Source organism: Ascaphus truei, chromosome 9 (assembly GCF_040206685.1).
Source record: "Ascaphus truei isolate aAscTru1 chromosome 9, aAscTru1.hap1, whole genome shotgun sequence".
Taxonomy (NCBI): Eukaryota; Metazoa; Chordata; class Amphibia; order Anura; family Ascaphidae; genus Ascaphus; species Ascaphus truei.
The window spans coordinates 26,761,838-26,776,276 of record NC_134491.1 but is presented as its reverse complement, the minus strand read 5'-3'; the positions used below and the strand labels follow the sequence as shown (position 1 = coordinate 26,776,276).

Here is a 14,439-nt window from a genome sequence, read left to right as displayed (position 1 = left end):
TCTTTTTCTGACTCCAGCTCTCTCCCTCCCGAGGTCCTGTCACCTGCGTGAAGGTGTGTAGTGTAGCACTTTTCTCTCTCTTCCTCTCTCCCTCCCTCAACTCTGTTACCGGTTTAAAGACCTGCAGCATCTTTCTCTCGCTTTTGTTCTACTTCCTTCCTTCTCTTCCCTCTCTCTCCGTCGGTCCTGTTACCTGTTTGAAGGTGTGCAACACCTCCTGCCTCTGGCTAAAGTGTTTGAAGAGCAGCTGCAGGGAGCCGGAGATGAGAGATGGATAATCATTCATGGTCAGCTGGATCAGAACCCGCAGGAACATCCTTCCTCCTTCATCGTCCACCTCCAGCATGCTGATGCTCTTCCTGCAGAGACACACACACACAATGCTCTGCACGGGTGCCACGCTCTGCACTGCAGAGCAAAACCCCTTCACTGCCTTGGCAAACAAAATATGGATGCATTAGTGCAGCCACTTCTTGGGCTGGACCCTGACATTAGTGTAGGGGCCTCATAGGTGGGATCCTGAACTTAGTGCAGACACCTCTGGGATGGAATCCTGATATTCTTACCCGACACCAAACATAGCTTCTGCATGCTCTCCTATACGATCCAAATTCAAAGCAGCATCTGCAACAGTGAGAGAGAGGTTATATGGAGTTATAGGAGGAGTTATAGGGAGCAGTTATATAAGGCAGTAGGAGGAGTTATAGGGAGCGGTTATATAAGGCAGTAGGAGGCGTTATAGGGAGCAGCTATATAAGGCAGTAGGAGGCGTTATAGGGAGCGGTTGCATGGACCAATAGGAGAAGTTATAGGGAGCGGTTATATTGGGCCATTGGAGGAGTTATAGGGAGCGGTTATATGGGGAAATAGGAGGAGGTATAGGGAGCGGTTATATGGGGAAATAGGAGGAGTTATAGGGAGCGGTTATATGGGGAAATAGGAGGAGTTATAGGGAGCGGTTATATGGGGAAATAGTAGTTATAGGGAGCGGTTATATGGGGAAATAGGAGGAGGTATAGGGAGTAGTTACATGGAGCAATAGGAGGAGTTATAGGGAGAAATGATATGGATTATTCACTTGTGGAATCAAACGCTGGGGCTGTTCCATCCGCAGCGCTGTCCTGCATGGGGAAAACCTCAACAAATTCCTTCTTGAAGACAGAGAGAAGGTACGATATCCTATAATCCAGTCTCACATTGAGGATGAACTGAAAAGTGGGATTAATGGCCATGTGAGTATCAGGCAAAGACACGTTAACTCTATATCATTGTAAAAGGGATTGTAGCACAAATTCCTCACCCCTCAGAGATTGTGGGTGTATCAGGAGTGTAAGTTTCTGAAACGGAACACTCTGATTGGATAATGCTGCCACCTGCTTGAAATGTACTACTGAGCCATTTTATGGGAAACTAAAATCCACTGAGTGAGATTACCTGCCACTGAGTGAGATTACCTCCCAGTGAGTGAGACTGCCTGCCACTGAGTGAGATTACCTCCCAGTGAGTGAGACTGCCTGCCACTGAGTGAGATTACCTCCCAGTGAGTGAGACTGCCTGCCAGTGAGCGAATCTGCCCACCAGTGAGAATGTCTGCTGTCCAGTGAATAACATATTCCTCTCTTTCCCACCTGTAAGATCTCCAGTATCTTCAGCTTGGTCTCCATTACTGTGATGTTCTCACTCTCCACACTCTTCCTCTTAACCTGGGTCTCCTGACTGACCACAGAGTTTAGAGAAGGGGACGAGTTGAACACTGACTGCTTCCTATTCAGTACCATCGTGGACATCATCTGCCCAACACCTTGGATGGACCTCCTGACATTCTTCCCTGAATGAAGAGGAGCAATGGGGTTAGGGGGGCGGGACAGATAAGAACCCTTCTTCCAATAAAAACCTTTTAATGATCCTATTATTTAAACCATATAAGACCCTCCTGCTTTTGGCAGAGACTTGAACCCCGGTCAATATCTTGGAAGAAACTGTATACCACCGACCCTACCCAAGAGAAAGAGTCTCACGCCACCCCTCCTCTCAGTCACTCCTAACTCTTGGGATGTCCTATTACAGCTACTTTTTAATTAGTAATCCTCAATTTTAACATTTTTTTTAAAGGTTAAGAAATAAGCAAATAATAATAGAATATATTAGAAAGGGAATAGGCCAGAGGGTGTTTCAGGCGCTGAAAGGTGTCTTATAGAAAAGACAATGAGTCTTGTACTCTCCTTTATTCTGTACTTGGACCCAATTGTCTTATAGAATGGTGCAGCTTAATAAATATGGGTCTGAAAATCTTTATAATGTGGGAATTTATATATAAATAGGTACACACACAACATACTGGCATACCCCGCATTAACGTACGCAATGGGACCGGAGCATGTATGTAAAGTGAAAATGTACTTAAAGTGAAGCACTCCCTTTTCCCCACTTATCGATGCATGTACTGTACTGCAATCGTTATATACGTGCATAACTGATGTAAATAACGCATTTGTAACAGGCTCTATAGTCTCCCCCTTGCGCACAGCTTCGGTACAGGTAGGGAGCCAGTATTGCTGTTCAGGACGTGCTGACAGGCGCATGCGCGAGCTGCGTTTGCCTATTAGGCGATATGTACTTACTCGCGAGTGTACTTAAAGTGAGTGTCCTTAAACCAGGGTATGCCTGTATATGTATGTTTCTCCCGGTTTTTAATACTCCATTATATAATATATACACACACACGTAGCAAATCATTGAGGTACTCCAACTTAAGTGTGTGAAAAAATGGGGTACTCTAATAATGTATACAGCAGTATGCATGTAGTACAGAACACAACCAATTAACATATTGGTACTCCCCTACAGGTAGTTTATTGCTCTGATGTTTCAGTTCTCTAAGGAACCTTTCTCAAGGGGAAACAAACATCAGAGCAAGAAGATCCCCAAAATATAACCTCTGTATGTATATAAGGTGCCTGACTACCTGTCCCGTCCTCGTTGTACATGGCCTGCAGCAGCATGGCCTGTGGGTTCTGCACACAGTCTATGATCCCCAGCAGAGTCCGCGTGAGTCGGAGCAACTCACTGAAGCTGTAGAATCCAAAATATATCAGGTGTCTCGCCAGACTCACCACCTACAGGAAGAAGCCACGTACACCCGCCAGCATTATACAGTGGGGCATGTTTATTATCTATGTGTAGATACTCAGCATCATTATACAGTGCGGTGTGTTCATTATCAGTGTTTAGAAATACTTTGCATCATTATACAGCGCATCGGGTTCATATTTCGCTTATAAATACTCATCACTATAAAGTGCAGTGTGTTCATTATTAGTATATAGATACTCATTACTATAAAGTGCAGTGTGTTCATTATTAGTATATAGATACTCATTACTATAAAGTGCAGTGTGTTCATTATTAGTATATAAATACTCATTACTATAAAGTGCAGTGTGTTCATTATTAGTATATAGATACTCATTACTATAAAGTGCAGTGTGTTCATTATTAGTATATAAATACTCATTACTATAAAGTGCAGTGTGTTCATTATTAGTATATAGATACTCATTACTATAAAGTGCAGTGTGTTCATTATTAGTATATAAATACTCATTACTATAAAGTGCAGTGTGTTCATTATTAGTATATAAATACTCATTACTATAAAGTGCAGTGTGTTCATTATTAGTATATAGATACTCAGCTCGCGCTCTAGTGCGGAGTTTCTTGGCGAGTAGCGTGTTAGTACAAATTTGGTATAAATTACACCGTACAATGTGTTCACTATCAGTGTATAGAGATACTTATTATTTATTATACAGTGTGTTCATTTTAAACTGGACTCCCACCTCAAAGGTCAGCTTGTTCTTCTCGTCGTTGGCAAAAGGCATGGCCTCATTGACCACGTTGTTCAGATAATCTTCTACAAACTCCATTGTGTTTGTGAACTTGTTCTTCTTATCCTCTCTCGAGCCATTCACGTTGGAATCATAGCTGTAGGTGCAACGAGGGGGGTGTGTCAGAATATTACCACCAGGGGTGGAGGGGGGTTGTGGGTTCATAGATCGCCATCCGGCCGAGGTGGTTGGAGTCCTTCTCATGTATGCGAAAGGCCTTCTCATTTGCTTACCTCATAAGTGTCTTCAAATGACGTATGATGCAATTGGCTTACCTGCCATGACAATGTCATCATGACTTCACAAGTATCTTTGTGATGTAACATGAGCCCATTACATCATACGTGAGAAGTAGATATTTGCATGGTTATGAAAATCAGGAGAGACCTGTGCGGTCACAAGACATCATGACATCAGATATCAATAAAAATATATTTTTAGCAGTGGCTTGTGAGGTCACAAAGGATCATGATGTCATCTATGGAAGAGGTTATGACCAGAAGTTACAGTAAGAGGAGACTTGTAAACTCATGAATGTTGAAGAAGAGACCTGTGAGGCCACAAACACTCATGGCACCTGATAAATTGTATGGTCATGAAAGTTCATTACATCATATGCCATCTGAGAAAAATCCTTTTGAGGTTATAGTAGCTCATGACATTAGACCTTTGAGGTCACAAGGGTTCATCATAACAGACATGTGAGGTCATAAGAGCTCATGGCATCCCATTAAACATTGGGGTCCCTCACTCTTTGATTGTGATGGCTGTAGGGATCTCAGTCCACAGACGAGCGAACTTGACGGGGGTTACCAGCTCCTGGGGATCCCTGTCCACGTGGACATGCAGCATCAGATGACAGAAGGAGGCTCTGATGTCAAAGGGCAACATCTCGTCAGCCATGCACAGGAAGATGAGCTCAACACCCAACTGCTTGGAGATCTCATGGATAGCGAGGTACTGACGGTCCAGGCACATCCGGGCAAAAAGCTTCAGCTGGTACCTGAGAGGGGAAGAGAGGAGGTGGGGACAAAAAAGGGGAGGAAAGAAAAGAGGGGAGAAGTAGAGGCAAGGTAAGATAGTATTATATGCTGTATATATATTGCGATACAATAACTGTCCCTGTATAGGCTGGAGTGGTGCAGATAGTGTGCTTTCCAGTCTACAGGGAGTTAATTTTCCCTAGAGAAGCTAGCAGCAGCTGCAAACTAATTGAGCAGGCTGGACTCCTGATTGCATAGTGAGTTAAAAGTCAGGAAATTACTTGCTCAGAGAGAGACTGCTTTCCCCAGAAAAAGAGGGGAGAGAGAGAAAGTGCTCCCAAGCTAATGAAGAGGCTGGCACAGTCCCTTAGGCTGCACTTATAGTGCCGGCGACAGCGACGTCGCGGCAAAACAAATGTATTGCCGCCGTCGCGTGCGCTTATAGTAGAAGCGACAGCGCAACGGCTTGGTCGCAATCGCTGGAAGTCAAGTCAATTCGATTTTTCCAGCGACCGCAGCGTGACGTCATCGTCACGTCGCCATCGCCGGCACTATAAGCACAGCCTTAAACCCGCTGGACGGTGGTCGTGGAGTCTGCTGGGACTGACTGGGTCTTAATCCCAGGAAGAAGAAGGTAGGACGCGACACTGTGCTGAAGCAGGGATGTCCTATCCATATTATTGCAACTATAGAGAAGAGGGATTCTCAGAACTCATGTAGGGTCCAGAAGGAATTACCTGGAGCCCCAATAGTAACAGACCAAGAGCTAAATGATATGATAGGGCAAGTTTTGGGCAGGTAACCAGTTTAGCTGGCGGCCCCATTAGAAAGGGCTGGAGTATGTTTAGTTAGTTTTCCCTAAAGGGAATAGGTGTTATTTTTATGATTTGTTTTGAATTAAAGGGACGGTGGGCCCGTTGGTGTATAATTTAACCCTGTAAATAAACACTGTGTAGAGAAATACAATGTTTCCACCCTTATTCTGGGACTAAAAGATACTGTAACGTGATGTGGGCATCACAATATATATATATATCTACAAAATAAAAAGTAAGCGCTTACTGTAGTATTCCAATAGTATTGTGAATCATATAGATATATAAATACAATCAATCAAAGTAAGGTGTTTGTGTAAAAATCACATAAATAATCAGTGTAGTGACACAGTGAACCACAGACAAAAAAAGTTTGTACATATGAGTGTGACAATTCTAATAATCTAAAGTACTGTGAATTGATAAAGTCCATGTAGTATATGGGGCAATATAGTATATAAGGCCATAAATAAAGGATATAGGGTGTCGTGACAGTTCCGCAGATCCTAGTAGGATGAACTCGCATCCACAAGAATCTATTTGGAAGAAAGAAAAAAAGAGGCGCATGCCACATAGCATAAATCGTATTGACATTTATTATCAAAAATAGGAGGTGTGCTATTTTTAACTCCTATTTTTGATAATAAATGTCAACACAGATTTATGCTATGTGGCATGCGCCTCTTTTTTTCCCCTTCCAAATATATATATATATATATATATATATATACACGCACGCACGCACACACACACACACACACACACACACACACACACACACACACACACACACACACACACACACACACACACACACACACACACACACACACACACACACACACACACACACACACACTCAATTTCACAAACTAATACATAAGCGTTTCACTTGTGGTTCATGTGCCCGCGTACGTGCTCCCACAGTACAAGTGTATATATCACACCTAGAAATGAAACCTGGCGCATGTGTACAAAGATAATGTGAATAAACAAATGTTAATGTGACAAAATCAATGTGAATAAAAGGATATAAGTGACTGAATTGAGCGGTGTCCTTCCTTTCAGATACTGAATGGTGAATGAATAGACAATGGACTCAAAAGTTTCTCCTTTGCAGCAGATTGTTATCCTGTATTGTGAGACAAAAACCAGGGACAAAACATTGCGCAGTATTGTAATTTCAGCAACGAAGTCCTCCCATTTGTGACTCAAATGCCCACTTACTAAATTTAGAGTAGGCAGCATGCAGTGGAGAGAATCTGTATATAGGTTCTTCTAGGTCCAGACGTTTCCAGGTTAGCACGAACCCCACGTGGTATTCCTGATCCCGATGGGCACTAAAAGAAACTCACAAGGATCGTGAGTTTAAAATCAAAATGGAAACGCCCGATTTTAAACTCACGATCCTTGTGAGTATAATTCTGTTCGAGTTCTGGAGGCGTTATTAAAGTTTTTTAGATATTGCGCAATCCTCTGTTTCTTTTCATCCCTTGTTGGAGAATATATACAGGAGATCGGGAACAGATTAAGGAGACATTTTCCTGAGAAGGGGTTTCTTTTAGTGCCCATCGGGATCGGGAACACCACGTGGGGTTCCTGCTAACCCGGAAACGTCTGGGCCTAGAAGAACCTATATACAGATTCTCTCCACTGCATGCTGCCTACTCTAAATTTAGTAAGTGGGCATTTGAGTCACAAATGGGAGGACTTCGTTGCTGAAATTACAATACTGCGCAATGTTTTGTCCCTGGTTTTTGTCTCACAATACAGGATAACAATCTGCTGCAAAGGAGAAACTTTTGAGTCCATTGTCTATTCATTCACCATTCAGTATCTGAAAGGAAGGACACCGCTCAATTCAGTCACTTATATCCTTTTATTCACATTGATTTTGTCACATTAACATTTGTTTATTCACATTATCTTTGTACACATGCGCCAGGTTTCATTTCTATGTTTGTATTTGTAATTGTTGTGGGGTAACTTTTGAGATAGTTCCCATAGTAGAATTACCAGGCTGCTTATATATATATATATATGTAATTGGTGCACCGCACTGTTTAATAATTTGGTCTAGCGCTGGTTTTAGTATTTTTGTTTTGCTATATATCTCACCTGTAGTACGTCAGCACATTCTCATCGTGACCATTCCCGCCCCGCGCCTCCTGGGACAGCTGTCGGATGCTCTTCTCATGGGGGTCGTTATTCTTATCTGTCCAGGTCAGCCACACCTCTTCCTCACAGTACTCGATACTCATATACTCCGGAGACTGAGACATCTCTTTCACCGGCCTCAGCCTGCAGAAGACACGCTGGTTAAGGAAGTGACACACAACGCTTATAACATCATTATGACACCTGTGAGGTCATCAAAGCTTATGACATCACAAGATTATTTGTGAGGTCACAATATTTCATGAGGTCAGGTCATTTCTAGAAAAGTATATTATGACATCATCATGACACCTGTGATTAAAACAATGAACATGACATGGGATGTAATATGTAGAAGAGACCTCTGAAGTTACAAAACACTAAAGACATCATACAGTATGTCAGAAAAATATATTTATGAGGTTGTGATAGCTGATGACATCATATAGTCAGAAGATACATGTGAGGTTATGAATGTTGATGGCATCATATATCATCTAAGGATACATGTCAGATCACAAAAGTTAATGACATCACATATCAGAAACTATTTCTGAGGTCATAAAAAGGTCATGACATCATATCATCAGAAGATATGTCTGAGGTTATTGAAGCTAGCGACATCATATATGATCAGAAGATATGTGTGAGGTAATTGAAGCTGATAACCTATATATTCAGACGATACAGGGATTGGTACTGGGACCCGTGCTTTTTAACTTGTTTATTAATGACCTTGAGGTTGGCATAGAGAGCAAAGTCTCCATCTTTGTTGATGATACTAAATTGTGTAAGGTAGTAGATAGAATCAGAGCAGGATGTAATTTCTCTCCAGAAGGACTTGGAGACTGGAAACTTGAGCAGGTAAATGGCAGATGAGGTTTAATACAGATAAATGTAAGGTTATGCATTTAGGAAGCAAGAATAAACAGGGGACTTACAAATTAAATGGGGATAAATTAGGAGAATCCTCGATGGAGAAGGATTTAGGAGTGCTGGTTAACAGCAGGCTTAGCAATAGTGCCCAAAGTCATGCAGTAGCTGCAAAGGCAAACAAGATCTTATCTTGCATTAAACAGACAATGGATGGAAGGGAAGTAAGCATCATTATGCCCCTTTATAAAGCATTACTCCCTTGTAAGACCACACCTTGAATATGGAGTACAATTTTGGGCACCACTCCTTAGAAAAGACATTATGGAAAACTAGAGAGAGTGCAGAGAAGAGCCACCAATTAATAAAGGGGATGAACAATCTAACTTATGAGGAGAAGCTAGCTAAATTAGATTTATTTACATTAGAAAAGAGGCGTCTAAGAGGGGATATGATAACTACTGTATATACAAATATATTCAGGGACAGTACAAGGAGATTTCAAAAGAACTATTCCTCCCAAGGACAGTACAAAGGACACGGGCCATCCCCTTCGGTTGGAGGAAAGGAGATTTAACCAGCAACAAAGCAAATGGTTCTTAACAGTAAGGGCAGTTAAAATGTGGAATTCATTACCCATGGAGACTGTGATGGCAGATACAATAGATTTGTTCAAAAAAAGGTTGAACATCTTTTTAGAAAGGAAAGGTATACAGGGATATAGCAAATAAGTAAACATGAGAAGGATGTTGATCCAGGGATTAATCTGATTGCCAATTCTTGGAGTCAGGAAGTAATTTATTTTCCCCCTTATGAGAGATCATTGGATGATGTATCACTGTGGTTTTTTGTTTGCCTTCCTCTGGATCACTATACTGTAAGTATAGATATAGGATAAAGTATCTGTTGTCTAAAGTTTGCATAGGTTGAACTTGATGGACGCATGTCTTTTTTCAACCTCATCTACTATGTAACTATGTACAGGTGAGGTCGTAAATATGTATGACATCATACAGAGTTCCAGTTTACTCACTCTGTCTTGATGAGGATGTCACTGTTCTTGGGGTCCAGGACGCACTTACAGATCAGTTCCTGTGTCACCGGGATCGCAATATGATTGGACACGCATAGGTCAGAGAGGTAGTCCAGGAACCTAGAAGAGGGTTAAGGGGAGATACAGGACAGAACTCCTGTAAAATTGCTGCAGGCCATGTTAAATAATAACATTTGTGGGTCTGGCTGTGTTGGGCCACTGCAGTGACAAACCGGGTGAACGCACTGAAGAAAGGGAGGGTCAACACAAAATGTTCAAGGTATCCTTTTTTTGTGATGTTCTAGTTAAGGGGGATATTGCGAACAAAAAAAAAAAATCTCTAAAACATCGTATCGCAGTGTCTAATTTTTGCGACTACTTTGATGTGCAGTGTCACAGGGAGCTGTAACTGCAGTGGTTTCACCCACTTCAAAGGCAGTTACCACTAGGTCTGCCAGATCTCCACCATACCTCCAATGGCCCATCCACCGAAGTTTGATAAGAGAGTTCTGGGTGTCGTAAGCAGGGTTAATTTAAGAGGCCTATTCACCTATCCACCATCTGAAAAGGACAATGATCATTGGGTCCATGACTGGTAAAGAGTAGGGCAGTGACATTGGCTGAGACTCACCGCGGCTCCCGGTTCTTTCTGACCAGACTGACAAAGGTCTCCACTTCGGTTTTGGTGATGTGCTTCTCCAGGAGTTTGCGGTTGTTGTGGAGTAGAGCAGTGATAGTGTCCTCAGCCAGGATGTCATAGCCGATCTGGGACTGCATGACCCCAAACTGCTTGGCTATGTGCTCCTGAGGGAGGGAGGGAGGGAGGGAGGGATGGAGGAAAAGAGAGAGAGAGATAGGGGTAGAGAGAGTTAGAGGGGTTAGGGATGGATCGAGGAAAAAGGAGTGAGGGGGAAAAGGGAACGGGGATAAAGATATAAGAGAAGAACGTTAAGAGATGTAGAGGTGAAAGGAAGAGACGCAGAGAAGAGAGTGTAAAAAAAATGAAAGATGACGGAATATAAGAAAGAAAGGGAGAGGACGAAGGGAGGAAATAAGAGAAATAGAGGAAACAAAGAGAAGGTGTGTTAGTGACTTAAGTGGCAAGAGACCAAAAGGGACCTGACCCATGAGATGATGTGGGATATCATACATTCCCCGGTGTTGGGGTGTGATAATATGCCTCATATAGAAATCATAATGCGTGCATATTGCACCTCATAATGAACATGAGGTCCAGATTTCACCCTATAACACAGATGAGGTCCAGATTCCACAATATAATGAAGGTGAGGCCAACGTCCTGGGTTCCCCATACCTGGTTCTTCCTATAATCCTCCTGGGAGTGACGCAGGACCCGGTAGCAGAGTCTGAACATGTACTGGTACGGAGCGTTCTTCTGGTCAGAGAGCTCCTCCAGCTTCAGAAGAGGACCCTCAGCCCCCTTATCCTTAAAGGGAGCCTTTAGGATCCCAAAGATCTGAATGAGGAAAACAGGTTATAATAATTGTTTGTTCTTGTATACCGCTGCTATTGTTTTTTGTCGTAGCGCTTTACAGAGACATTTTGCAGACACAGTCCCTGACCCGTAGAGCTTACAATCTATATCAGTGGCTCCTTGAAGCAGTCTCAGGGGTTCCTCCTATGGACCACAGACCCCCCCTGGTGGTGGTTTTTTTTGGTATGTATTTTGTAGGGTGGATTGAGAGTGGGGTAATTGACGGAAGGTAGGGGCGAGTAAGAGAAGAGAGGGGGGCAGGAGTGAGTGAGTGAGGAAAAGAGGGAGTAAGAGTGAGACGCAAGGGATAAATACATGCGAGGCGGGAGGGGGGATAGTTAGTGAGATGGATGGGAGAGAAATACATGCGTAGAGGGTGGGAAATAGAGGTGGCTCGTGAGGTGTGAAATGTTGTGACTGACCCCACTCGAACCTAATATGTGTCAGCCAGAGAGGGGCTCCCCGAGATTTTTCTAAATACTTCAAGGGTTCCTCCAAACAAAAAAGGTTGGAAATCACTGGTCTATATTTTTGGTGCCTGAGGCACAGGGAGATAAAGTGACTTGCCCACGGTCACAAGGAGCCGACACTGGGAATTGAACCAGGTTCCCCGGCTTCAAACTCCGTGCCAGGGTCTTTACTCCCTGAGCCGTTCGCTCTACCATTAATAAATCATTTGTGGCCCAGACACAAGAGAGGGGAGAGAAGAATGCATGAAGAGGGCAAACACTTAAAAATGAGGGAAGAAAGAAAGAAAGAAAGAAAGAAAGAAAGGAGAACGATAAGGGATAAAGAGGAAAATAAATAAAATGGGGGAAGCTAACGAAGGAGAGAATTGTATGAGAACCAGCAAAGCCCAAACATCAGTACCCAAGAAGAACTCAAATTATATTACTCAGAGAAGAGAACCAAGAGACTATGCCCAGCTCTATGCCCAGGACATACTTGAAAACGAGAGGTAACTCTCAATGTATTACTTCCTGGTAAAATATTTTATAAATATCAAGGCAACACTGTAAAATATGAGCCAAGAGAGCCCAAATATCACAACTCAACAGCTGGGGAAAAACCAATGGACAGAACCAAGCAAAAGAACCAATGGAACCAAACGAGAAGAACCTCAAAAACCCAACGCAAGGAGAGAACAACAGAAGCAAAGAGACATAACCAAGAATAGAACCAACCGAACAAGAAAACTAACAGAACAAAGAGAAGGAACCCAGGCAGGAGAACCAAACTGAATCTAAAAGGGAGGAACCTTAAGAACCCAACCGAAGATGCAAAGTAACAGAGTCCAAAGAACAGAATTCATTGACCCACATTCCCACCTAACCTCTCACCTGCTTGAGGATGTTCTGTTCTCTCATCAGTTTCTGCCTCTCCCGGTTGGGTTTAATGATCATGATGTCCAGAACATTCTGACCATTATTGGCAACATCCACCACGAAAAAGACCAGATCCTCCAGGAGCTTGATGGCAAATCTACAGAGAGAGAGAGAGTCAACACAATCCCATTACTACCAGAGAGCCCTTATCCTACAACAGAACCCAATTACCAAAAGAGATTCCTCCATCTTTCAACAGGATCCTAAAGTAGTAAACTTCCCCCTCCCCCATTCAACAACAGGACTTTACACTACCAGAGACTCGCCATCCTACAACAGGACCCTATTAATACAAGAGACTCCCCCCTACAACAAGACCCTGCATCCTACTACAAGACCTCATTACTACCAGAGACACCCCCCCTGCTTCCTACAATAGCATGCCCTTACTACAAGAGACCAACAATTGTACAAAAGGAACCCATTACTACTACAGACCCATTATCCTACATAACATGACCCCATTACCATCAGATGCCCACCATCCTGCACACAGAACCCAGTTGTCAAGGAATTATAGTGTGGGGTTATATGGTGCAATAGGAGGACTTATAGGGGACCATTATATGCGGCAATAGGAGACGTTATAAAGAGTAGTTATATGGAGCAATGGGAGGAGTTACTGGGAGTGGTTATATGGGGCAATAGGAGGAGCTATAGGGAGCGGTTATATGGGGCAATAGGAGGAGTTATAGGGAGCGGTTATATGGGATAATAGGAGTAGTTACATAAAGCGATAGATGTCGTCATAGGGAGCCGTTATTTTGGGAAATAGGAGGAAAATAGGGAGCGGTTTTATGGAGCTATGTGCTGGCAGAAGGTTACATTTTCTCTAATCCCTGTTCTCCCCGCCCCATACAGGTCTCAGACAGAAGAAAATGAAGTCATAAGGGTGTGGAGGATTAGGGATTTTTACCATTCAGAGAGAGATCACCAGAGACAATTTAATAGCAGAGACAGAGGCCTCCTGTGCGTTCGACAGGACCAGACTGGAAACAGTACCCTGGGGCGTATACATCCTAAATTATGTATACGCCCCGTACTGTGCCTCTCAGTCCCAAACAGCTCAGCTCATCGACTTATATAGAGCCAGGCCAATGTAAAGGCACTTATGTGACACCCATGTCATCAGCTCTGTATACTGATGATAAACATACCACGCTGTTTAATGATGAAGAGTATCTATATACTGATAATTAACATGCTGTGCTGTATAATGATGTCGAGTATCACAGATCTGACATATGTTGCTCAGTGGGGTCATGCTCTTATCTGTGTTTGTGTAGCCAACGGATGCTCATTGTTACATGGCAAATGTGCAGGGAGCAGATAAGGGAAATGTTTAACAATACCCTGAACTAACAATAGGTTACGGCCTATTGATAAAAGGGCCTAAACCAACACATCCTATAAATAACCCTAAATAAATAGGGTGCGACAGAAGCAGCTCAATGTATATAGTATTTGTTCTGAAAGCACTCAGCCATCTAGCACATCACAATGCAAGATGTTTAATAGCTTTGCAAGTTTATCCCCAAAACTGAAACCCAAAAAGTCACAAGGACAAATCCTACAGAATATACTGTACAGCTGTAGTTGGGGGCTACTTAATGAATTGGCCCTAAATGAGATCAGGACGCTGCAGGTGATCCAAAAGCATGACTTACAAGGGAGTTTATTAGGGGATTCGGAACGATGGCCAAAGTTAAGAGGTCTTCAGGAAAGAATTCTCCACGGATATTTCTCTGCGGTTGGAAACCGCTTGCAGGTTTGATGGTTAAGTTTGGGGTTTGGTTTAAAATGGGGGGTTT

The 14,439-nt window shown here is 42.9% G+C and overlaps 1 protein-coding gene across 1 annotated transcript in view; it reads right to left on the bottom strand.

The window, feature by feature from the left end:
- Window positions 1–14,439, bottom strand: part of ITPR3 (inositol 1,4,5-trisphosphate receptor type 3) — an 84,273-nt gene that overhangs the window by 41,702 nt on the left and 28,132 nt on the right. Inside the window, exons 9-20 of the mRNA XM_075615390.1 lie at window positions 12,584–12,725; window positions 11,064–11,225; window positions 10,380–10,552; window positions 9,749–9,868; window positions 7,804–7,986; window positions 4,639–4,890; window positions 3,840–3,984; window positions 2,966–3,116; window positions 1,629–1,828; window positions 1,079–1,208; window positions 567–624; window positions 194–359 (exon numbers count right to left, since the gene is read on the bottom strand). Of these exons, the coding sequence (XP_075471505.1) occupies window positions 194–359; window positions 567–624; window positions 1,079–1,208; window positions 1,629–1,828; window positions 2,966–3,116; window positions 3,840–3,984; window positions 4,639–4,890; window positions 7,804–7,986; window positions 9,749–9,868; window positions 10,380–10,552; window positions 11,064–11,225; window positions 12,584–12,725 (1,882 nt within the window). The remainder of the gene's footprint in view (window positions 1–193; window positions 360–566; window positions 625–1,078; window positions 1,209–1,628; window positions 1,829–2,965; window positions 3,117–3,839; window positions 3,985–4,638; window positions 4,891–7,803; window positions 7,987–9,748; window positions 9,869–10,379; window positions 10,553–11,063; window positions 11,226–12,583; window positions 12,726–14,439) is intronic.